The 25,051-nt window shown below is 43.6% G+C and overlaps 1 protein-coding gene and 1 long non-coding RNA gene across 2 annotated transcripts in view; one reads left to right on the top strand and one right to left on the bottom strand.

Annotated features, from left to right (window-relative positions):
* The window catches only part of KIF5C (kinesin family member 5C), a 162,661-nt gene that overhangs the window by 56,393 nt on the left and 81,217 nt on the right, over positions 1 to 25,051 (top strand). Inside the window, exons 3-10 of the mRNA XM_027055825.2 lie at positions 2,425 to 2,498; positions 9,278 to 9,382; positions 13,757 to 13,805; positions 14,080 to 14,135; positions 14,836 to 14,923; positions 20,195 to 20,319; positions 22,935 to 23,039; positions 23,410 to 23,558. Of these exons, the coding sequence (XP_026911626.2) occupies positions 2,425 to 2,498; positions 9,278 to 9,382; positions 13,757 to 13,805; positions 14,080 to 14,135; positions 14,836 to 14,923; positions 20,195 to 20,319; positions 22,935 to 23,039; positions 23,410 to 23,558 (751 nt within the window). The remainder of the gene's footprint in view (positions 1 to 2,424; positions 2,499 to 9,277; positions 9,383 to 13,756; positions 13,806 to 14,079; positions 14,136 to 14,835; positions 14,924 to 20,194; positions 20,320 to 22,934; positions 23,040 to 23,409; positions 23,559 to 25,051) is intronic.
* LOC128314030 (uncharacterized) lies at positions 14,254 to 21,071 on the bottom strand. Its single transcript, XR_008295339.1, has 3 exons — positions 20,823 to 21,071; positions 15,490 to 15,623; positions 14,254 to 14,745 (listed from the first exon to the last, which is right to left on the bottom strand). It is a non-coding gene; the product is annotated as an uncharacterized LOC128314030 (long non-coding RNA).

Consider the following 25,051-nt stretch of genomic DNA (forward strand, 5'->3'; position numbering starts at 1 on the left):
TCTTTTAAAATTTTAAAATTTAATTCACAATTGCGTTGATAGAGGACATCAGGTCTGTTCATCCTTGAACACTAGAGATAGTTCTCCAACAATGAATTAATTTTAACGTGATCGTATATAGTACTTTAAAGGTTAAGCAGAGTTTGTTTTGATGGGGTTTTATGTGCTCCCTTTTACTTAAAATAATAATAACAACAGTAATTGCACTCCATGTTTAAAAGCAGCAACCAACGGTCAAGGACTCTCCCAGTGGGGCCTCAGTTGCTCCTCAGCTCCCTGCTCCGGAGGAAGTGGTACTCTCTATGAGTGCTTGTTTTCGTCTACATGTCCCAGGCTTTACCCCGCAGGACTTTGGGGAGCAGCAGCCAACCAGGAGCTAATAGGATTGTACCTTCTGGTTGGGGAGGTTGGAGTTGGAGGGGTGGGCCCCGGCCAGAGGAGCCGAATTCAGGTGCCCCGGCCCCGCTGCTTCCTGGCAGAGGCAGAAGCATGTGCTGGGCTTTCTTTTGTCAGTGGGGCTCAGGCTGAACTGAGCTTTCTTTACCGTGTGGATGTTGTCCAGAGCCTCCTCCTGCGAGCGTATGCACCTGTAGGGTGGCCAGCAGGCCTATTAGGAGGAGCAGAGGGAGCTGGACACTTGGCTTCGGCCTCCTCACCCCTGCCCTACAGCCTGGGCTGGAAGGTCCCAGAGTGCTTCCCGCACGGGGGCTTCAGGTAAGGAAGCCCTTGCAGTTCAGCGACAGATATTTAATTTCTAATAAATAGAAACTTTAGTGCTGTGATTATGGCTGGCATTCCAGTGGCCTGGAGTTGTTTATGCCATGAATATAGAATGTTAAAAGTCCAGCTGCAGGGTGGTAACCTCTTGTGCCCCTCAAAGCACATCACATTCATGGTCCTATAAAGGCTTTCCACCCTGAATCTTTTATCTGAGCAAGTTGACATTTTTGTGAAAACTGAAGCTTGAACCTCTAGCCCGTACATTGTAGTCTTTAAGTTTCTGCTTCTCCTGTTACCAAGGAAACCATTACCAGGAGTTAGAAGTTTGATATGTGTGAACATTCTCCCTCTCTCTCTCTCTCTCTCTCTCTCTCTCTCTCTCAATATAGCTTGACACAAACTCTTAAGGGCTGCTAGAATTTAAAAAAAAAATCTGCTTACTTTCTCTCTCTCTCTCTCTTTTTTTTTTTAGCTTCCTAAAGGAAAATCCCACTTTCTGTTCTGATCTCAGTTCACCCTCCAGTAACCTCAGATCAATAAAATGTGTATTGAAAAAATTTTTAGAAAAGCTAACCAAACAACAAATATTAACTGACATTATAGAATTCAGAGAGGCCCAAAACACAAAATAACCAACCTACCTGGGGCCTGAAATAAATGGAGCTGATGGCCTGGAGTGATGATTTTGTACATAGCCCTGAAAAAGGACACCTCATTAGGGGGTTCCTCTTGTTGCCCCCACTGTCCTTTCAGGAATGAGACTTCCTCCTCTTACGTAGAGATGTTGGGTCAATGATATTAATTATGTACTATTTCCCTTCTGGTGATGTTGATGTGGGTGAGGGAGGGTTGAGGGAAATATATATTAATCACCTCTGCTGCTTTGAAAGAATTCCCACAGATAATCTGCAGTGCAAAGCAGCCTCTGTCTGCATGCCTCCCCTCGTCCCTGTGCGAAATGGAGGCTGGCCTGCCCTGTGTGGAGGTTTGCACAGTATGCTCATTGTGTAATTAAAAGAAATTCCTGATGCTGATGGGCCTGGGCCGGCCTGCTAGCAGTCACTGAAATAACAGAGGCATGAACTTTGAGTCAGGGCCCCGGTGGTTTCTGGGCTGATTGGATTGTCACCATGTGGCCAGGATTACAGAGTGGGGGGGCCTGTCCTCCCAGGCTCGGGACTTGCTCGGTTCTGAAGGGGCTCCGTGCAGCCTTCCTGAGAAACCTTCCTAAGAAGCTCGCCTGGGCCAGTGTTTAAACTGACCCAAATCAGATCTTTAGCAAAGAAATTCTATTCTACACTTCATTCCAGAGATTCAGGACCCTGATAATGTTTTTCTTCCTCTGACTGGTCTCAGGAGATCAACTTAGAGAAGAAAACTCAAGTATCTCTCAACTAAAAGAGAGTGTACTGCTCGATAATCTGTTTTAATGTTGATGTTACTGGGAGAAAGGGTGTCTGCCTTCTTTTTCATTAATATGTAGTGTAGGAATGTGAGTATATTTCTTTTTATTTGTGGAACAGTGGAGGCCTTCATTTATGCTTTTATCTCACAATTCTACTTAAAATGCAAATGGAGCTGAAAGACATCATTTGTGTGAAAAATGAGATGGGCCATTTGGAAAATGTAATTTTAAAATATGGAACCAACACTAGCATATGATCAAAGTAATGAGTTAATTTTAATTTCTTTTCTTGCTTGCAGATGTCCTTGAAGGTTATAACGGGACGATTTTTGCATATGGACAGACTTCATCAGGAAAAACACACACCATGGAGGTAAGATTGCAGCATGCTGTGATGGCAGCCTCTGTGTGGCTGGCCAAATTCAGGTGTGTGTGGCCCCTTGGCTATGCAAGGCAGATGGCTAAGGGGCTGGTCACATTTGACCGATTTATTTTGTCTCCGTGGAGTTTTAAAATAATGGTGAGTAATAAAATCTCAGGAGTTCAGAATTTAAAAAAAATCCTTTGTTGGTAGCTCTCTCAAAATGGAAATAGTAAATTCTATTAGAAAAGAATCATCAACAAGCTGAACAGTGGTGTGAGTATCCTAGGGCCTGTGGCCCTAATCTCACTGAGAAAGTCTGTTGCGAAAGTCCCTAAGGGTTTAAAGGAGTGGGGCTACTCTGGGGAGGTGAGTCTCCTCCGAAGAACTGTATGTCAGAGACTTAAAGAAGTTGGCTTGTGGACCAAATTCAGCCCACAGGTATATTTTTGTTTGGACTATACAGCGTGTTTTACATTATATAAAATTTATTATTACTATACATATTTTAAAATTGCAGGCAGTGTTTAAAATGGGATGATTTCACATAATTCTAAGTTTCTAAATCTGGTTGAAAATTCTGAAGATCCTGGGGCACATGGCTGGCTCAGTCAGTGGAGTGTGGGACTCTTGATCTTGGGGTTGTGGGTTCGAGCCCCACGTGGGGTGTAGGGGTGTAGAGATTACTTATGAAGATTCTATGACACTGGATGAAATTTCAACCTAATATAAAGTGTAAACTTCACTAGAGCAGAGCTCTTCATTGTCTTGTTTGCCTGTTTATTGACATTTCCACTGTGTGAAACAGCGACTGTCACCTGGGAGGGGTTCCATAAAATAGTTGTTGAATTGATACCCTCATGCCCTGTCCAGTCCACACTGGCCCCATCCCTGCACACTGCAAGAGAGTATGAATGTACATGCAGCATCCTCTGTCATTAACTTACACACCTGCCCCTGTGAGCTCTCAAAGGTGTGACCCCAGTGCAAATTGTTGGCGGTGGAGGTCTGCGGCTCCAGGCTGTGTTCCAGACAAGGCACGTCTGCAGACAAAATTGGCCCCCTTTGCGTCTTCTGTTCCTGCTTTTTGCCACGGACTCCTGTAAGCCCTTCAGGGCGGATAATTCTTTAAAAGGCTCCCTTGACAGGTGAGGAGAGGTAGAAGAGTGGTTGTTACAAGAAACTGTGCAGAGGAAGTTTGGGGAATTCAGCTTACAAGCAGCAGGGTAAGATGAATCCTTGATCCTTCAAGCTTAGGATTTTCATGTACGGTACCCTCCTGGGAATGTCTCTGAGTGAGCCGGCCGGCTGGCCAGCCGCTGCAGAATCGGTTTAGCTTATGAATCATTCCTATTGAAGAGGAGATTTCAAAGGCCTGAGGCAAAAACCTTGAGGCTCTGATGTTCTGCTCACACCGATTTCAAGTGTGCATCGGACTCTGGGGGATCTCGTTTCTGTGGTGTTGACTTACGTTCACCCATTTTGCAGTGGACAGTGGTTCAGAGATTGCAGAGATTAAAGGAGGCATCAGGTTTATTTGCCACTGCTTCTGTACAGAGTAGGACTGTCGCCTGACACCTGAGCCTTGGCCCCCTGTCTTCTTGCACCTCATGTTCTCCTGCAGTGAGACGTGGGCATGGCCAGCCCCTCGCCTGCCTCTCTTGCTGAGCCCCAGACCCTTGACCTTCTAGGCACCAGAAAAGTTGCAGTTATAGATTTCCTAAGTGCCAGCCTTCCCAGTAGCTGTGACAATAGCTACTTCATAAGGCATGAGAGAGAGAGAGAGAGAGAGAGAGAGAGAGAGAGAGAGAGCATCTCATGATGGTATCCATCAGTCTCCGGGTTTTTGGAAAATTACCAAATGGTATATAAAACAACAATAAAAGTGCAATATTTAGAACTCCCCCCCCCCCCCAATCATAGGGAATGTTTACAAGAATGACCTTTTTGGCTTTCGAATTAATTCATCTTTGGGAAATACAAGATATTTGCTAAATGTCAGAAATTTAAATTGTAAACCATCAAAGGAGAGACCTGTCCCCAGAGTAAAATCTTAGTTTGTGTTGTGTGCGGGGGGAGTCGGTGGGTGTGAGGAGATGGCAAAGAGGTATGCCAGCTCTTTAAAACCAAAATCGGAGATGTTGTGTTAGATGAGAGCATCTGGAGCCCTCTGTCTCACAGCGTGAACCTTACAAGGCCTGCAGCACTGCTGTGGGCCCAGAGGGACCCATGGCCCCCTAAAGGGAACTGGCTTCTGTGCGGGTTCCTCTCATAGCTGCCTAAGTTCTGTAGCCTTTTCATCCTCGTCGGTTTTAACAGGTTGATTGTAAGGGGTTGCTTTTCTTTATTGTGACTTCTGAATATCACATGTTTGTGTCCACGGGAGGATGGGGTGGGGCAGATGGGAGCCCTTTCCCAGCATCCCCCTGCCCCCACAGACACTTAGTTTCGTTCTTTCTGTAGGGTGATTATAGATTGGAAAGACGGTAGGGGATACTTTAGAGGAAAACAGAGGAAAGGAGAAGCCCCGAGCCGAAGTCGTAGAGACTGTGGGAGACCAAGAAATCCAGGACCCTGGAATGCAATTAAATTTAAAAAAAAAAAAACAAAAAAACCCTGCAGGGCTTGCACCATCTGAAAGGATTTTATGTATTCGGAATTATACATTGTGATCTTTCAAAGGCTTTTGGAAGGGGATGTTAACTCCCTGAATGGACAGAGCTGTCACATTTTAAAGCTGTTTTTCATTTTAATCCCCTCATTTTTGGTCTGACATCCAGTGGTGATTCCATTACTTTCTATTGAGGAGAACAAACAGATAAGCCTACATAAAATTGGAAAGATTAGCTTCTGAAGATGGAGCATTTAAGGCAGATTTTCAGTAAAAATAGGAAACACTTGACAGTGCTGATGCCAGGCTTGGTAGGGCACCGTGGTGCACTGGGCCCAGGGCAGGTGCAGCCGGTGCTTCTAGGGCTGGGGTGAGGGAGGGCTGCTGGCGGTGCTGGCTATCCAGGGGAAGGGAGGGCTGGACCTTCTTTCAGTGTGTGTTGCCCGGGAGGGCTTCTCTGGGCCCCGTGCCTTGCTTTGTGTCCCTCTTCAGCACCGATTTAGAGAGATGGAGACACGCTGTTTTTCCTTCTGCCCACAAGGGCACCGGGAGCCCGTGGAATGGTGCAGGCCACCCCACTGCTGAGCTGAGCCAGCCGAGTGATTTTTAATGAGCCTGTCCGAGTGCATTGGTGCTCGTGTGAGCTGACGGGCCGCCTGCTTTCCCATCTTAAGTGTTTCAGGAAACCATCCTGCTTGGGAGGTTGAGAAGGCAACTGGGGCTAGAACAAAGGGAGTCTTGTTCTGCGGCCAGTGGCCTGGGTCTGGTTTCTTCTTTCACACATGTTCCAAGAAGGCCACATTCAGAAGTGGGAGAAGTTTTGGAAGAGGATTATGTAGGATACAAGTATACAAATGTTCTTTGTGCTTTCTGGGAGAAGAAAGATGGTGAAGCGGGACATTCCTTTGCTACTCAAGTCCATCCCTGATCCTCCAGCCAACTGAACTTGTCATGGCTCTCTTAATGGGTTATTGTTTCTCAGTTCCTATGCCTCTGTTGCATTCCTCTCATCTCATCTTCCTGCTTCTTGCCCATCCTGATCTTCATCTCTCAAGATTTGGTGTCCCTCAGGGAAGCCATCTCATATCACCACAGCTGGAAAGGACTCCCTGTTCTCTGAATTTCTATAGCTCTCTGCTTTTTACCACCTTTTATCACCTGAGGTGACTATTGTGTGTGTGTTTGTGTATTTTATTTGAAGAAAGAGTGAAGACCTTTATTGAGCACCCCTTCGTCTTATATACATACACCACACACATCAACACCCTCTCAACACCACTCACACCCACACACTACATCTCTCTCTCTCTCTCTCTCTCTCTCTCTCTCTCTCTCACACACACACACACACACACACACACACACATACACACACACACATACACACACACTGTCTTGGCAAGCTCAGTGTACTGAACATAAAGCCTCAGCTGTCACCACTCCTGGGCTTATGAGCTAGATCAAGCATCCCAGCCCCTAAACCTTTGCTAGATTTGAGTGTCACTTCCGTGACCATGGGAATGGAGGTATTATCATGCCTTCTCCAAATTAACATGTCCTTCCCTCTCATGTGGTTTTTGGGTGCGGGCTTCAGGGAAGCAACAGGGAGTGTCGCAGACTCATCCCTGGTTCTGCCTTGGTTCTTACCCTGACAAAGGCAAACAAAGGGATGTCAATATTTGTGTGAGCCAGAAATCAATTGGAAGATAAACCTTTTGAAAGGGAAAGTATCTAGAGAAACAGATTGGAGTCATTTATAAATGATTTGTGAATTATCACTCGTTCTTCTTTGTCTATGAACCACTGAGGAGAAGCTGAAGGATTATGATGGATTATTGAAGGGTTCTGGGGGAGCGTGGGGGAACACTCCTCAGACTCTCTGAGGTGGATTGACCCAATGGCATCATGACATTTGACTGGAGAGAGATCTGTGTTTTCACTGTCTTGTGTCATTTCTTAATTATTTGTTTGTTTGTTTTTGTTTATTTATCTAGGGAGTGTGAGTGGGGAAGGGGCAGAGAGCAAGGGGGAGAGAATCCCAAGCAGGCTTCACACTGTCAGAGCTGAGCCCCACATGGGGCTTGAACCCGTGAACCATGAGATCATAAACTGAGCCAAAATCAAGAGTCAGACACTTAACCTACTGAGCCACCCAGGCACCCCTTTCACTGTCCGGGTCATTTCTGCCAGCAATTTTCATAGTCCTGAGCATGCAGGGCCCAGTGTTTGATGTTTATGATGGCCTGTGAGAAGTAAGATTACCAACATTTGAGAAACTCTGTGTCTCAGTCATTCAGGGCTATTTTCCTAAGATATAGGTTAATGGTCTGGGATAGAAATATATTTTCAGACTCTTCAGGTCAAATAAACCCCAACGACTGCTTAATGAGAACCTAATATGAGCTGAATAATATAATGCTAACATTTATTGTCCCTAAGCACTGTATGTATACTGTTTAATTTATATTCTACAATAATTCTATGCAGTAGACACCGTACTAAGTATCATAAGAAGTGGGAAGAAATACATATGCGCTGGCCACCTTGCCTTTAGGGACTGTACAGTCAAACAAAAAGCAATATAAAGATATCAAATGATATAGGATTCTTAGCAGATGAAGGCATTCCAGGAGAGAACCCATTTTCCCGGGTAAGAGAGCTTTGCCAGAGGACAGATATATCTAAAGTCAGCTTTTCTCTTGCTTTCAAGAGAGTGGAAGGTTAGGGATCAGGTGTGCAAAGGAGGATTCACAATGTAAAGCGCTTTGTGGCCTGGAGTTAGTGCCAGGGTCCATGTGACTTCTTGCTTTTGGTAACTCAAATATTGGCTTGAAAGTCAACCTGTCAAAGAGGAGCTATGTGGTGAATCCCCGAAGGATAAAGAAGATCTGATTGAGGAAAACAAAGCAGATCTTCCAGGTGGCAGGGAGATTTGGAACAAGGATATGAGTCATCGTGTTGCTGAAGGCTGTTGGTGTCCCTGGGAGACTGAAGAGTAAGACGGGTTTTGTGATTTTCTTATAGTTCCAGTTTTTTTTTCCCCTCAGAGTTTTATAACTTTCTGAAGGTCTGAAAAACTCTGGGAATACTATTGCCAATGATTACTTTAGACCTGCAGACTATATGTTTGTGCACTGATGGGTGGTTTAACATGGAACAGAATAGAACTTGGAGCGTGGGAGTAAGGAAGGCTCTCTGGGAGCCCTTGCTAGGGCTGCCACTGTAAATACTTCTAGAACTCTTCTTTAGGAATTGCTTTCAAATACTACGGCATATCTTTTTTGAAAGTTTTCAGAGGCGGCAAATCTGGATCTTAAACATGGATTTAGTAAAATAGTTCAAATCACAGAAGAACTCATCTAACCCATTACCCCTTAGATAAAATATCCCTCAACCCCCCACCCCCGCCTTAGGGTTGGAGGAGGGTTCCTAGGGGCGCTGGCTGCATGGGAAGAGAGGGCTAGACCTCTCTCAGAGAAAAAAGGGGGGTAAAAGAATAAGAGAATATATTACAAGTGGGTTTAAGTATTAGAAACAGCCCCCCCCCCCAAAAAAAAAAGAGAAGAAAAGGAAAGGAAAGAACCAAAAATTACTTGAACAATTCAGGCTGGGAATTATGGATTTTTAAGAAATCGATGAAATGGCTTTTCTTGATTGGTTTGTGAAGCGATACTGAAGGTTTTTCTAGAATAAGGTGAGAAATTTTTGAGCAATGATGACATAAAAGAAACTATCAGCTCTCAAGGTGGTTTTATTAATGCAGATTAACTTGGGCTTGTACCTTCTGATCAGTTTGTAAAAATTTCAAAACAAAAACCACCTTTGGGATGTGATAGTCACCCTATAATGTCAGTCTTCCTCCCTCCCTCCTGTCCTCCTCCCTTCTACCCACACCCTTACCCACATACACCCATTTGCTGCCATGAGCGGCAGCAGGAGTGAATATTTTTGGGGACAGAACAAGCCCCCCACTGCTGGTAAAAAGAGCAACATGCTGATCTATTTCCATGAACTTAACGGTCTGTTTGCCTGTCAGGTGGACCCTCCAAAGGAGCAGACATACGTGTATGGGTGTTCCCTCTTCCACGGTGTTCTGTTCGTGCATCCACATATGGTCCCTTCTCTCACACAGGTTTCCCAGCACTCTAGCTCCCTGTGCTTGTGTTTTTTCACTCACTAGGGGAAGTTACATGACCCTCAACTCATGGGGATCATCCCAAGGATCGCGCACGACATCTTTGACCACATCTATTCCATGGATGAAAACCTGGAGTTTCATATCAAGGTAAGTGCCCTTGATTAAGTCCAAGGAGAAGAAACTGAGCCCCAAATCATGTTTCTTAGCTTTCTTCTTTTTCTGTGTACATAAAAGATGATTTTTATGTATTTTAGATGACGTGCCATCATAGGCAAAGCCATAGTTATTTAATGGTTCAGGTTAATACTGAGGAAATAATTGAGATAAAGTAAAAGCCTTCTTTAGGATGGAATCATCTTGATAGTTGTTTGAATTCTATACTTACCCTGTAGATTTCTAGAGATGTGACTAGAATGTGTCTATGATTGGGTGAGGACAGCATTTCCCAAAGTATGTTCCAGGTCCCTCATATTAATAGGTGGGTTACCAGGGAAAAGGTTTATGTGGCCAAATAAGCTGGAAAAATGTTTTGTCAAAAAATGTTAAATTCATCACAAGTTAAACATGCTATTATGCAGTATAATTCTACAAAGGGGACATGTAGTATATTACATTTTCCTGCGTATTTGACGGTGGACATATTTTTCTCCTTTTGGGGTATGATAGAATAGTGTTTTGGGAAGCACACTTTGACAAGTAGTAGGGAAGGGTATTATCCTTCCTGTTTTTTTGTTTGTTTGTTTGTTTGTTTTAAACCAGAACCTCTGCTCTGACTTAAATTTGAATTGAAAGAAATTTTTAATCTCTTAACTATAGCTGTTAATTCATAACATTGAGTATTAGGGGTATATTCATTGGAGCTCCTTTGTTTGCAAGAGATTGAAAGCCACTTGTTTAAGCAACTAGAGAAAACTGTTATAAGGTACAAAATGTGAAGGCATGTGGCTTGGGGGTTGTAGAAAAGTAAGAATCCAGACCCTGCTTTTCCTTTAAAATTTTTTTTTAAATTAAAAAGCTTGAGATACATTTCATGCACCATAAAATTCATTTTCTAAGTGTACAATTTAATAGTTTTTACTATATTTCAAAAATTACACAATTATGATCACTAATTCCAGAACATTTTCATCACCCCCGAAAGAAACTCTATCCCTGTTACAGTCCCTGCATTTCTGTCTGCTTGCTTTATCTTTGTTCAGGGGGTGCATGGGTAAGGGGAGAAGGACCATGGTAGCTCCTGTTCCACATCCCTCATTCCCGATTCCTAATTCCCCAGGGAGTGGGCTCCTTGGCCTAGCCTACAGCAGGGCTTGCCCCCAGCTCTGATTAGTGTTGTCCAGGATACACATGGCTGGCTGAGTTCCTGCCATGGCGACTGGGGACGGTGTGGACAGGGGGTGAGGAAGAGACACAGGCAGTTCTAAGAAGACTTGGTGCTGAGGACATGAGCCAAGAGGCTGACCATTCTTTAAGGCTGGGTTAGTGTACTAGGCCCATCATTTAAAAAAATTTTTTTAACGTCATTTATTTTTGAGACAGAGAGAGACAGAGCATGAACGGGGGAGGGTCAGAGAGAGAGGGAGACACAGAATCTGAAACAGGCTCCGGGCTCTGAGCTGTCAGCACAGAGCCTGACGCAGGGCTTGAACTCATGGACTGAGATATCGTGACCTGAGGTGAAGTCGGACGCTTAACCGACGGAGCCACCCAGGCACCCCTAGGCCCATCATTTTAGAGATGAAGAAACTGAAGTTTAAAGACAGCACTGGCTGGCCATAGTTACATATCAGGTTATTGGCAGCAGTTACAGATCAGGTTATTAGACTCTTGATCTAACCAATCCCAAGTGCAACACCTTTCCATTATGTTAAACTTCCACCTTACTTATTTCTGCTATGTGCCTTTCCTAAATTATATAAAAACAAGGCAACAACTGTTTGCCCCATTATAAATTAGATCTGGCAAGTCTTTTTACTTTATAAATCTTTTTCCTCCCTTTATTAGCTAATGCTGGTTTCTCCTCTTTGCCAGGGTTCTTTATATCTAAGGATACAGAAGCCTGTTGCTTTGATGGGATCAAGATTTAGGAGCTTAGTACATCTTTAAGGCTGTTTGCATTTAAATACCTTAAACTACTGTAGGGTTCTTATGGGATAATCCCAGAGTAAGATGTTAAACCAATTACTGCCCTCAAAATAGTGTGAATCTTATTAAGATAAAAACAGCCCCAGCTTGAAGCAGGAGAGAAGAAACAACACCCAAGTCTCCAGGGCTGAATTTTACAGTCTGGCTTTCTGTTCTGCATTTGTAGTTATGCTCACTTATTTCATACATCATAATTATAAGTGGGAAGGCTAGCGATTGTTCCATATTTGAACTGAGCAGTGACAGGCTTAATCAAGAAAAAGAGGCTTGATTAAAACGCTATTGAAAATCTGTTCCTTAAAGTGAGCCCCATAGAGGTTTTAAACATTATTTCTGAACATGCAATTTCTTAATGCAAAACAATTGCATATTTCTTTTTCTTCCACCTGGTCTCATAAAGCATTTGCAATGACAAAAATAACAAAATCACTCCCCCTCCCCCAACTCAAGCACCAGTATCTTCTGTGGTAAAAGAAGATACTAAATGTGAACAGGATTTTAATTGCCATATTTGTTGACATGTAATTTATGACTGCTTTTTAGTGTAATTTCTCTGTAATCTATGGAAATAAGGATACATGTGTACATCTCAAAGATACAGAAGTCTTTTTTTTAAAATCTTCTTTAATGTTTATTTATTTTTGAGAGAGAGAGAGACAGAGACAGAGTGCAAGCAAGGGAGGGGCAGAGAGAGGGTGACACGGAATTTGAAGCAGGCTCCAGGCTCTGAGCTGTCAGCAGAAAGCCCGATGTGGAGCTTGAACTCACAGACCATGAGACCATGAGCCAAAGTCAGACACTTAACTGACTGAGCCACCCAGGTGCCCCTCAAAGATGCAGAAGTCTTAATGAAAGCCAGGCAGTCTTGAAATGCAATAGAATGGGTTGGAACCAGGGTTGAGTTGGCCACAGGGAGGCTGAATGAGAGATGTGTAAGATTAGAGGCCAAACAGACCCTAGGATTCCAGCCACAGGAAGAAGTTTCAAGAGCAGTGATTCTTTCCAAGGTCAACTAGGTGTGTCTGTGATGTGCGAGGCTTGGTGACTGGGGAGTTTGACAGATGATCAGGCAGGCTCAGGTTGTTAGGGAGACAGGCAACGTGGAGAGGATGGCCAGGTACAGGTTCCAGAGTTTGAAGCCCAGCTCTCAGAGAAACTGGGAAGTCACTAGGCTCCAGGCTGAGACACAGACAAGGTAATAAGTGGGGCTGAGTTGGTGAGGATTAGCCTTGAGTTGGGAAACTTCACTTCCCACAACCAGAGGTAGAACTGGTTCATGCAGGGGTGAGGTTTCACCTGTAGAGTTACACTCCAACTTTACAACTATTTTGGCACCTTTTTTCTTCCTTAACAACTTGTTTATCCATTCCTTTGTTTAGGTTTCAAGAAAACCCATAAACATGAGAGAAAGAAAAGTTGATCTGAGAGGCAGAAGGCAGGTGTAGACAAAAAGTGCAGAATCCTAGACAGAATTTTTGACATCATCGAGTCCAAATGGCTTCATTTGACAGATGGGAAAACTGAGGCCTCTCGTCTCGGTTACATGTGAATTAAACCCCCAAGATCGCATATCTAGTTAAAGCTGTTCTCAGATGTCAGCTGACATAAGAACTAACCAGGGATTAGAAGCAGATTCCTGGGAACTGTTCCTGGAGATTCTGATTCAGCAGGACTACAATAGGGTTCATGACTCTGCAATTTAAACAAAGGCTATGGATGATGCTGATGCAGGTGGTTCTGGGCTGGCGTTTGAGAATAATTGATGGGAAGGCTTCCTTTCCCTCTCGCAGTCTAGTCTGTCTTTCATTAAATCACATTTTGTTCGGACCCTTCCTGGACTCCCCAAAGCTGGCCACCATCAGCAGCTCTCTCCCTGTTGCCTTTGAGCTCTTGTAGTTCCAAGCAAAGTGCCCTTATTCCAGTCCCTACTTCTTCATGTGAGTGTTTCATCCCAGTCTGGTGAGGGTGTCAGTGTCACACATGAGGAGAGGCCTACTGATTTTTGACAATTGCTCGTGAAGGACGTTTCTGTTGCAACTGTTGTCCTACCTAGAAGTTTGCTTGGCGCTCACATAGGGTGAAAAGGAGAGTCGTTCTGTGAGTGGATGCCCAGCACACAATGTAAGGAGCACCTGAGTCAAGACCACAGAGGCCGTCAAGCACGGAGAGTGGCCGCACTGGGCAGCGGCCCGCAGAGCAGGCTGACGCGACAGGAGGCTGGAGAGCCCGGAGAGTCGGCCAACTCTTCACACTTTGTGGCCCCTCTTCTTGCTCTTCTTAGCCGTACATGCCAAAGACCTTCTATGAGTTTTAATAGTGATAGTTTTTAAATACAGTGTGGCATTTCTGTTTCAAACTCCATTTGTTTTTAACTAGGTTTCCTATTTTGAGATCTACTTGGACAAAATCAGGGACTTACTGGATGGTGAGTAACCTGAATGCTTGTCCTCTATTTGCTCTGTAACTAAGGTCCAGGGAGGCTGAAAGGATTCACAGCACTTCTGCTTAAGGAACTAATGAAAATACAGAGATCTTTTATTGTCTTTACACTATCTGCTTGTTCTCAGCCAAGGCTTAAACTTGCGTATGGCAAAGACATGAGATTTGCCTGTCTTCGGTAACAATTTCTCTTTATCCTCCAATACTGAGTCTTTAACTTTTCTTCTCTCCTCTGCATGCCATCATTATTATCTCTGTAGTATCCAAGACGAACTTGGCTGTTCATGAAGACAAAAACAGAGTCCCGTATGTAAAGGTATGAGGAAAACTTGATGATGCAATTGACTTGTCTCCGGTCACTGTCATCATAATTATTATGTAATATGCTCACAACGTTACCTATAAAGTGTATGGAGGTATTTCATCATGTTCCTTACATTTAATATTCATCTGGTAAAAAAAATAGACATTTAATTTCTCCAGTTGTATCTCTGTAAATATACCACAGATGTCTAATCACATAAGGTAAGAATTGGAGAAGTGAACAAATACTTATTATTCACATGTGAAGAGGCTTTTATATGGAGGATAATTGCTTATACTTTGTAGTTAGGGGAAGCCCAGCAGAGCATTATGTCTAGAATGTGTCTAACTAAAGTTGGGGACTAGAATGGAAGGCAAAGCAAAATTTCATCCATTTCTTTTTCTGTCACTGGTTTTCTTTATTCTGTTTCTCAGAAACAGAAACTCATGCTGTTGAGTAAGAACAGGCATTTAAAAATCTAGGAAAATCTGGCATTTCTTTTATGGTTTACTTCTGGGTTTCCCAAGGTTTGCTCAGACTTCTTTTTCATGTAGAATTCAAGCCAGAAGCAGGAGAAAAAGTGGTGGGATCAACACTGGAGCCTTTCTCTTAATCTGCACCTCTAGGAGAAAAATGGGAAAATGTTTAGCTGTCTTAAAATACTGGTGTTTTCCGGTCCTTTAACGGTGAACCTGAACCGACTCTTTTGCAGGGGTGCACCGAGCGCTTTGTGTCAAGCCCCGAGGAAGTCATGGACGTGATAGATGAAGGCAAAGCAAACCGACATGTGGCTGTAACAAGTAAGCTTGGTGTCCTGTTCCCTCCCCTGTGAGTCAGGGTCCAAGTATCTGCCCACCCGCCAGGATGGCTGGGTTATGAGGTCCAAAGGAAATAATTCAGGGGAAGGCAGTTGTAAAGCAGTGGCTTGGATGCAGACACACAGGTGTGTGCAGTCTGAGTGCATCTAGGCACATCGTGGGAAGCAGTGCCTTCTGCTGTGCAGGGAACTCTGGGAAATAGCGGGTGAGGTTCTCTGGGCCCTGGCAGCACCCTTTGTCTGGACCCTGGGGAAAACAAGCAACCCACCGAGACAAGGGGATTAAAAGTCAGCTTCTAAATGTATTTCAATCATGTTGTTGTTCAGGATAAAAAAAATTACAAATGAGCAAATTTTATATGGCCAGTCATATGTGTGGAAAGAAACCACACTAGATTTCTGCCCTGTGTAAAAAGGGAAAAGGAAAGCCAGGAGGAGCTCAGAAAGAGCTGGGAGCGTTATTGAAAACTTTTCTAGGCTGTGTTAATCACAGGCGTGTTCAGGTCAGCTTGTTTTTCTTGCATTGCCTTCCTCGGTGTTTGCACGCACCTTGGGGAAGTGGTCATAAGTTGTTAGAGCAGCAGAGGCTCCATGAAAAGATGGTGGCTGTCTGTCTTATTCAGAGGGATGTGGACAAACCAGAGTGAGTTCAGATGAAGAGGAGCTGAGAGAACTAGGGATTCCTAGCTTGGAAGAAAGAAAAAACTCTGAGGAGGACATATGGACGATGTACTATTTCTCAACATGTTCAAGTTGCTGTCATTAAGAAACTCAGTGTGCTTTGTATGATCCAAATGGTGGACCACCCAGGGTTGTGGAAGCTACAGGGGGGCAGGTTTTGACCAACCACAAGAACTCTCTGATCCTGATAGCTGCCCCAAGTAAAGCCTGCTGCCTAGAGGGGCAGGGAGTTCCCTGTGACGTATACAAGAGATTGAGGCATTGGTTGGTTGACTGGTCAAGCCTCTTTAAGTCTCTCCCATCCAAGGCTCTATGATTCTGTCACCCAGAACTGTAATTCTCAACCTGTTCTTTACCCAACCTACTATCAGACGATAATTACATATGTGGCAGATTTCATAGGTGAGCCTAGACATGTATACAGTGTAGGTTAAATTCTACTTATTTCTCTTCTGCTTACACATATACTTGAAAGAATGTAAGCCTGATATTCTTATCATAATAGTATCTCTCATTTATAGGTAAATTATTTACTTGATTTCTTCAGCTGTTGTTAGTCATGAGATATTCAGGACATACTTGACAATCCATCTTGGCCCCTTGGTTCAGAACTGTTGGTCTAGAACATTACTAGTTTTCTTATCATTCTGGTAAGCTGGTTTTTAAATGCTTTTGGTAAGATACGCATAACATTAAACTTACCATTTTAACCGTTTTTATGGGTACAATTCAGTAGCCTTACGTCCATTCACAATGCTGTACAACTATCACCACTATCCATTTCCAGAATTTAATCATCCCAAAGTTAAACCCCATGCCCATCGAACAATAACTCCCCACACTTCCTCTTCCCAACTCCTGGTAACCACTACACTACTTTGTGTCTCAATGGATTCGACCGCTCTAGCTGCCTCACATAAGTGAAGTAACATAGGTCCTCCTGTGACTTGTTTCACGTAACATAACGTCTGCAAGGTCCATCCAATATGTAGTGTATGTCAGAATTTCCTTTCTTTTTGAAATGCTAATATTCTGTTGTACATGTATACTGCATTTTGTTTATTCATTCATCCATAGTTAGACGTGTAGACCCTGTGTTGCTTCCACCTTCTGGCTGTTGTGAATAATACTGCTATGAACATGGCTGTATAAATATCTGTTCAAGTGTCTGCTTTCAGTTCTTCTGGGCATATACCCAGAACTGGAATTGCTGGATCATATGTTAATTGTACTTTGAAGTTTTTAAGGAACTGCCATGCTATTTTCCATGCAGCTGCACCATTTTACATTCCTACCAACAAGAGCGCGCACGTTTTAATTTCTCCACATCCTTGCCATTACTTCTATTTTTGTTTCTTTTAAAGGTTATTGATGTATTTATGTTTGTATGTATGTATTTATTTTAGAGTGAGATGGGGAGAGGGGCAGAGGGAGGGAGGGTGGGAGGGAGGGAGAGGGAGGGAGAGAGAGAGAGAGAGAGAGAGAGAGAGAGAGAGAGAGAGAATCTTAAGCAGTCTCCACCATCAGCAGTCAGTATGGAGCCCAATGTGGGGCTGGATTCCACAACTCTGGGATCATGACCTGAACTGAGATCAAGAGTTGGACACTTAACCGACTGAGTCATCCAGGCGCTGCTATTTTTGTTTTCAGTAACCATGCTAATAGGTGTGATGTGTGAGGTCACTGTGGTTTGATTTGCATTTCACTAATGTTTAGTGATGGTTGGCATTTTTTCATGTGTTTATTGGCCATTTGTACATTGTCTTTGAGGAAATGTCTGTTTAGGTCCTTTGCTCATTTTATAATTAGGTTGTTTTATTCTTGTTGTTGATTTATAGGAGCTCTTATCTTATTCTTGATCTAAATTCTTTATCAGATATGTGATTTGCAAATCTTGTCTCTCATTCTGTGGGTTGCCTTTTCATTCTGTCGATACTTCCTTTCATGAATAAAAGTTTAATTTTGATAAAGTGCAATTTATCTATTTTTCTTGTTGTTGCTTAAGGTTTTGGTGTTATTGCCAAGAAGTCATTGGTAAACTCAGTGTTATGAAACATTTCCCTTATGTTTTCTTCTAAGGGTTTATAATTTTAGCTTTTACATGTAGGTTTTTGATCCTTTTTATGTTAATATATGTACTAGGTAAGAGTCCAACTTCATTTTTTTGCATGTGATCTCGACACTCTTGTTGAAAATTCTTCTGACCATTTTACGTGAGGGTTTATTTCTGGGCCGTCTTTCATCTGTCTATAAGTTTGCCTTTGTACCAGTACCACACTGTTTGATTACTGTAGCTTTGTAGTAAGTTTGAAATCAATAAGTGTGAGAACTTCAGTTTTGTTCTTTTTCAAGATTGTTTTGGCTATTTGGGGTTCCTTGAAATTCCATATGAATTTTAGGATGGGCTTTTCTATTTCTGTAAAAAACACAACGAGGATCTTGATACAGATTATATTAAATCTTTAGACTGGTTTTGGTAGTATTGACATCTTCACTATGTGAAGTCTTCCGACCCATTTATTTATGTCTTCTTACATTTTGTAGTTTTGTTTTTAATTTTTAAAAAAGGTTTTATTTTTTTAAGTACTGTCTACACCCAACACCGGGCTCAAACTTATAACCCTATGACCAAGAGTTGCATATTCTACCGACTGAGCCATGCAGCTGCCCCTCATTGTGTAGTGTTTAGTATACAGTCTTTTATTTCCTTGGTTAAGTTTACTCCTAAGTACCTTACTCTTTTTGTTGATACTTTAAATAGAATGATTTTCTTTTCAGATTGTTTATTGTTAATATATAGAAATGTGACTGATTTTTACATATTATTTTTGTATCTTGCAACTTTGCCAAATTCATTTATCAGTTTTGACTTATTTTTTTGTGGAATCTTTAGTTTTTTCCCGTATATTCTAGAAAGTTTTGTTTTGTTTTGTTGCTGCCAGAGGAAGCAGCTTTTATTCATGCATTATCTCCAGAAACCAAAAGGACTATCAGCACCTCCTATTCTTCCTGGAGAAGGGAAGAGAGAGATATTACCTTTTGGTTTCCCCAAGCCCTGGTCTTTCCCCTCTTTGGGTAGCCTTAGAAATTCAGTAGCAATACTGTTGCTTATTTTTTTCAACATTGCCTGATGCAGCTACCTAGTAACAATTATTGGTGAAGGAGGATGAGGGGAAGCAGTTGGATGAGTAAGAGTAATGCACAAAAAACAGGAACACAGCCTATTGAAGGTCCCTCTGTCCTGCCTCCATGGCTTGATCCTTTATTGGTTGCATTTTTCTTTATGCTGAATCACACTTTTCTGAATCAGATTGGGGATTTCCACCATCAGCCATGGAGCCAGCCCCAGAGCTCTGAGATGAGCTAGTCTAAACTTGAGCACATTCCTGGTCCACAAAGGCTTAAAGTGATCGATCAGGCATATTTTGCCACCCCTGTACATCTCTGGTGTTTTTCCATCAAATTCAAGGACTATAATTTCTGGAGTGGCAGTGGCATATGTGATAGGAATGTCAGACTGGATGTCAGACTCATGGAGGTCATGGGTGTACCAGCATTTTCCAAAACACCGAGTCCCTTCCTTGTTGGACTCTAGTTGGAACCAATCATTGTCCAGATTCTTGTTGTTCCCTACATATCGGATAGGAGACTCCTCCTATCCAGGGTCCAAAAACGTTTCTATTTCTAGTGTTTGGCACTAATGAAGCATATTTAATCTGATACTTTAAATAGAATTGTTTTCTTTTCAGATTGTTTATTGTTAGTATATAGAAATGCTATGCATCGAGCATGGGTTATAGAACTGTACTAAAAAAAGAACTCTTAAACCTTAAGATCATAATCCCTCCTTAAGAAAGCTTGTGATAGTACTGATAAGCAAGGCTTACACACATGACAAAGATAGAATACTTCCAACACTAACCACAATGATAAAGGGTGAGGGACTTAAGGTGAGGGGAGAGGGAGGTGTGAGCTCTTTGCTGCCAAGGCTCAGGCTGGAGCAAGATGTTGGAACATGGGAGGGGGTGCTTCAGACAAAGCTAGAGAATCTGTTATCTTGGATCACTGACTAGGATTCTTAATTTCTTAGCTGTGTGAAGTTATTTTAAATCTTTCATTTCTAGAACAAGCATTGTTTGTTTTTGTTTGTTTGTTTGTTTGTTTGTTTTTAAAGAAACTGGTTTTAGATATGTTTAAAAATTGACTGTACTGGGGCACCTGGGTGGCTCAGTCAGTTAAGCGTCTGACTCTTGATTTTGGCTCAGGTCATGATCTCATGATTTGTGAGTTCAAGCCCTGTGTCGGGCTCTGTGCAGACAGCGCAGAGCCTGCTTGGGATTCTCTCTCTCTCTCTCTCTCTCTCTCTCTCTCTCTCTCTCATTGCCCCTCCCTGCCTCCTTCTTTCTCTCTCAAAATAAATAACTAAACTTAAATTTTTTTTTTTTTAGAGAATTGGCTGGACTTACTTTAAAAAATGGAGCTATTAAGCATGATTTGTTGTGCTTTTTAGATGAGCAACTTGCTACCTAAACTTCTTGTTCTTTGCAGAGCAGTAAACTATTTTCCTTTTCAGATATGAATGAACACAGCTCGAGAAGTCACAGTATCTTCCTGATCAATATTAAACAAGAGAATGTGGAGACCGAAAAAAAGCTCAGTGGGAAGCTGTATCTAGTTGATTTGGCCGGGAGCGAAAAGGTAATTGGTCCCTTATTTGTATTATCTATAATTTTCCCTGTTATCTGCTTCAGTGTGCAGTGGTATACTTCTTACATCTTTTCTGTCCCCGGGTTTCAAAGAGCTTTTAAAGTTTCTGTTGTGCCAAGATGGTATGAAGTCTAACCTTCATTTTCCTGCCCTCTCATTTCTGGTCCTGAAGTCCCCCATTCACGTCACAGGGAGTGCTGTGAGTGCCAGTTCGGGCGTGTGCTGAATAGGCCCCAGTGAGGACGATAGGCAAGCCTCAGTGTGCACTTAGCCTGGCAAAGGCAGCCTTGCAAATGAGAAAGGGACATGACCTTCTGAGGAAAGGGAAGATCCCCATGTTGTGCCAGACTCAAATAGGCCGGAAACTGGTTTGCTGTTGGACTGTGGCAGTCCTGCCTTTGTAGGTTTGTTTGCTGATAGAAGATCTGGAACCCAGGGCTCTTCCTGCATTCCCTGCTTCTCTCTGCAATAGGTGTGGTCTGATGGGGCCTCACCTGGGCAGCCTCACTTCCTTGAGGCTCCAGTCACTTCCTGGAGCCAGGGTTTTGGCCCAAAGCCCTGCACCTCTGGTTTTATCAAGGCTTTCTTTTGGCCTCTGTCCCATGCTCTCCGAGGCACTGGCTGAGGCCATGCTCTAGACCAGATAGGCTCCATAGAGCCTCCTACCTGCCCCTGCCCGGCCTCCCGCCTGCCTCGCCCAGCCTCACTTCCATAGCATTACCAGAGGCTCCTGCTGCCACACCCTGGCTGGGGCACTGCTCCCCTTGGGTGACATCACAGAGCCAGTCCCTGTGCACAATACCATGCGCACTCCATCACTGATGATCTCATGCTGACTGTCCCCATCAGGGCCAGCCCTAAAGCTTGGTCCATCTCCTGAACTGCCTAGTTGATTCCCAATTGCTGCACCCCACCAGTGAGCTGCTATCTGCCAAGCTATGGCCACTAATGTCCATGTAAGTAATGGCTACATGAAATGTTCTCCTGTGTGCATGTGTAAAGCTGTGAGTGGAATGTCATCTGGATGTTCCTGGAAAACTTTCTGGTTGGGAACCCAAAATTTTACTGGTACGGGCTTGTAACTTTAATTAAACAGACACGCACCAGAATGGGAATACAGAGCAGCATCGCTCAGTTCTAGACTAACCGTTAGCAACCAGACCATGCTTTGCTGGTCTGGAGAGAGAGCCCATTGGCCCCTTTGCTCTTCCCTCTTTCCCTCCAGAGCACAGAGGTGAGTGTCCGGGGCCTAACTGCAGCTGGAAAAGCCTAATGGCAGTTCAGTGTGGAGGCCTGTCCCCTGCAGTGTCGGATACTGGTGGGACATTTTAAAGTCATGGTCCTGCACATTGTTTCTTTTGCTCACATCGGTTTTCCTTTGCCCCAGAAGTGTCCACATGAATGTGTCAGTGTGATCTACTAGAATGAACTCTGGGCTGTAAGCCCCAACTCCCCTAAATATGTTCTTCCCTTGGGCTGGCAATTTGACATCTCTGGAGTGCAAATCTTCCTTGTCTGTAACAGGAAGGCAATTGCACCTGCCTTGTGCATTTCATGGAGTGAAGGTGCTCACATATGAAAGCACCTTAAACAACACGGTGTGAATGGGCTGTTATTACTTGTGACCCATCAGCTGCATTATTTCTGTGTCAGCAGTGGTATCTACACACACAGTTCTCAGAGATGAATGTCTGTTGTATTTGAAAACACCTCCCCCTAGACGTGCACTCATTCCTGTCGTTAGGAGTTTCTCCTTTATTTGTAATTGAAATCAGTCTTCGTGCCGTGTAAAATCGTTTCCCTGCTTTCCTTTCTTCAGAGAGCAGCTGCCCATCCCACATCGTTTGTCCAGTCAGCAGAGCCACGGATCACGTTGTGTTCCCTGTTTCCCTAGCATCTGTACACTGCTCTCTACCTAGAGCAGATGCTGTCAGGATGAGATTGTCAGTAATAACACAGCAGAGGAGGAGCTGCGAGTGGTCCCTCTGGCTGCAGAGGGGAAAAGACAATTCCACAACGTAATAGACATTTTCTTGACTTTGATGCCCCCAGGTAGCTTTCCTTTTGGATGATTGTTCCCTTTTTCCTTGCTATGAGAGTAAGCAAGGGAGGGAACAGAGTCTGGACAACTCTTGCCACCTCTTATCCCTTGTCTGAAGTTGGAGCTCATAATTTACACTTCCCCAATATGTCCATTCCTCATGGCCAGGGTGTTTTTGCTTCAGGAGTTGCCCTGGGCTCCCTCTGGCATGGAGACTGTGGCTCAGGCTTGCAGGGCCTTGGTCCTGTGACAGCACAGGGAGCCTGGTTCCCCTGGATGGATGTCCCCCTGGGATGCATCCAGCTCCACCCCTTGAGGCGCGTCAGCCATTCTCCTAAAACCTAATTGAGAGGAAAATGATGAGAGAGAACAAATCCCTAGCCTCAGGCACAAGGGAAGGTTTGATCAACGTGATTCTTACTCACTTTTATTTTTTCTTGCATTCCAGGAGGATTCACATCCACCTCCCTCAACCCCCAGCCCTGTGCCCTCCTGCGAATTGGAATTTTCTACTCTGTGCTTTTGCTGTCCTGTGCAGCTCACTGCTTTCTCTTCTCTCTGGTAGGTCAGCAAGACTGGTGCCGAAGGAGCTGTTCTCGACGAAGCTAAAAATATCAATAAATCTTTGTCTGCTCTTGGAAACGTGATCTCTGCCTTGGCAGAAGGGACAGTAAGTGATCCTGTCCCCATCTATGAAATGAAATTACGAGAAGCCGCTTTTTGGGTCTGTGTATTCTCTTTACCACATACCCCAGAGATTCGTTTATTTTTCTTTGGAAAAAGACAGAGGGAATCCTGGCTGTACACACCCTGCCTGCTGGGAGATCTAGTCCATTAAAATGTATGAATGGTGCTGCTAATTTCCTATTACCAGGTCTCAGAATGGGCACTCTAAACTTTGGCCGAATCCAAAGACCGGGCAACAAATTCTTATTTCACACATCTTCCTAAGCCCGGTGTCTCCAACACCAGCTTGCTTATGTTTTTTCTCTGAATGGACAATGGCTATGATAGCCAATACTTTTTCTTTTCCTAAATAGAAAACACACGTACCATATCGGGACAGCAAGATGACTCGAATTCTTCAGGACTCTCTGGGTGGGAACTGTAGAACCACCATCGTTATTTGCTGCTCTCCTTCTGTCTTCAATGAGGCTGAGACCAAGTCAACACTGATGTTTGGGCAAAGGTGGGTGTGGTCTCTCGTTTCCAGGCTCTGAGCTGGGTCTTGGGTGTAGGGAATGAGTGGTGAGGGCTAGTGTCAGCGAGGAAGTAGTGTGAGGGGGCGAGCAGCCTATTACTAAATGGCATCTAGCAGGTAAAGCCTGTAAACTTGAGGCGTCATTCATTGAGGCCAAAGAATAACTATGTGTTAAAATACTGGGCAGAAATATAGCCAGTCAGGGCTATGATACTTAAGAAAATGCTCAGACTTATTATAGTTGCGATTGCTCATAATTCAATGGGGTGCTGCTTTTGTTCTGTATGGAACTAAGTCTCACAGGTTCACAGGATTTTAAGTGTGTATAGCTCAAGACTGATAACTACCTTTAACTCCAGTATTTGGGATCCACCGCGGAGTTAATAGAACCAGAAACTTGGATGACTGTAGAGTAGTTGCATCAATATAAAAGGGGGCTAAGGAAATGCTCATACTAACCCTGGGAGTAGGAAGGTGGCTGCTATCTTCCCGCCTTCAAAAATGTCCAAATAGAATCCCTGGATCTCTGAGAACTAACAGTTGGGCAGCAGGGCAGCATGCTAATCCCGAGACAACCTTCCCATGTGTGAGTTAGGGCGTGCCCTCCTGCCCTTCCTGCCCAGCCCTCCCCACAGCCCAGGGCCCACCTCCTTCAGCCGTGGTCCCTCAGCATCAGTTCAGCATATGGTTTCTTGTGCCCTTGTGCCCTTCCATCCTGAACAGCTGTGCGATCTTCAGACAAGTCACTAGTTCTCTTTGAGCTTTAGCTGCCTTAGTTGTAAATGGATGCACAGAGCTCTCCCCCTAGCTTCCTCCCGGGAGTGTGATGTATGGTTATGCCTGAGACATAGATTAAGATGCCTGGAGAAAGGACAGATGGGGGTGGGCATTCTGCACGAAATTGTTACGACTTGTTTAAACTGCATTAAACCCCAGTCATTTCCTGATCCCACAACAGAACATAGAATTACGCAGTCATGGCACCTGGGGATATCTAAATAAATAATAATTACATCAAAGTGTTGTAGAACTAATCTGTCTTTTATACTGGATTTGGGTCCTTTACTTCTCATATTACTCCCTTGATTATTCAAATGCTTAGGTCAGTGGATTGCAGTAGGATAGCGCCTACTTTTCTCAAGGGTCACGGGATACTTATAAACCAGTATAAGTGTGTGGGAAACAGACTACCATGGTGATCATCCTGCCTGTCCTGTCTCTCCTGGTCTCTTCATCTTAAGCTTTAACATTTTTGTCTGAAGACGTGTTTGAGCAAACCAGCACCAAATGCTTTTATGGAGGAAATATCTCTTTAATAAAAGTTTCTCATTTGCAAAGCAAAAAATAATCTGAATCATTGCAAGCCAACGTTGTCCTAGGGCACAGGTATCTGTCTCAGGGTTGCTGTTGTGAGTGGGCATTTGCAGCTGTCTATAGGAAGAGTCTTGGTATAAGTCCAAACGATTATCCTTTCTTCTGAT

This window comes from Acinonyx jubatus, chromosome C1 (assembly GCF_027475565.1).
Source record: "Acinonyx jubatus isolate Ajub_Pintada_27869175 chromosome C1, VMU_Ajub_asm_v1.0, whole genome shotgun sequence".
NCBI lineage: Eukaryota > Metazoa > Chordata > Mammalia > Carnivora > Felidae > Acinonyx > Acinonyx jubatus.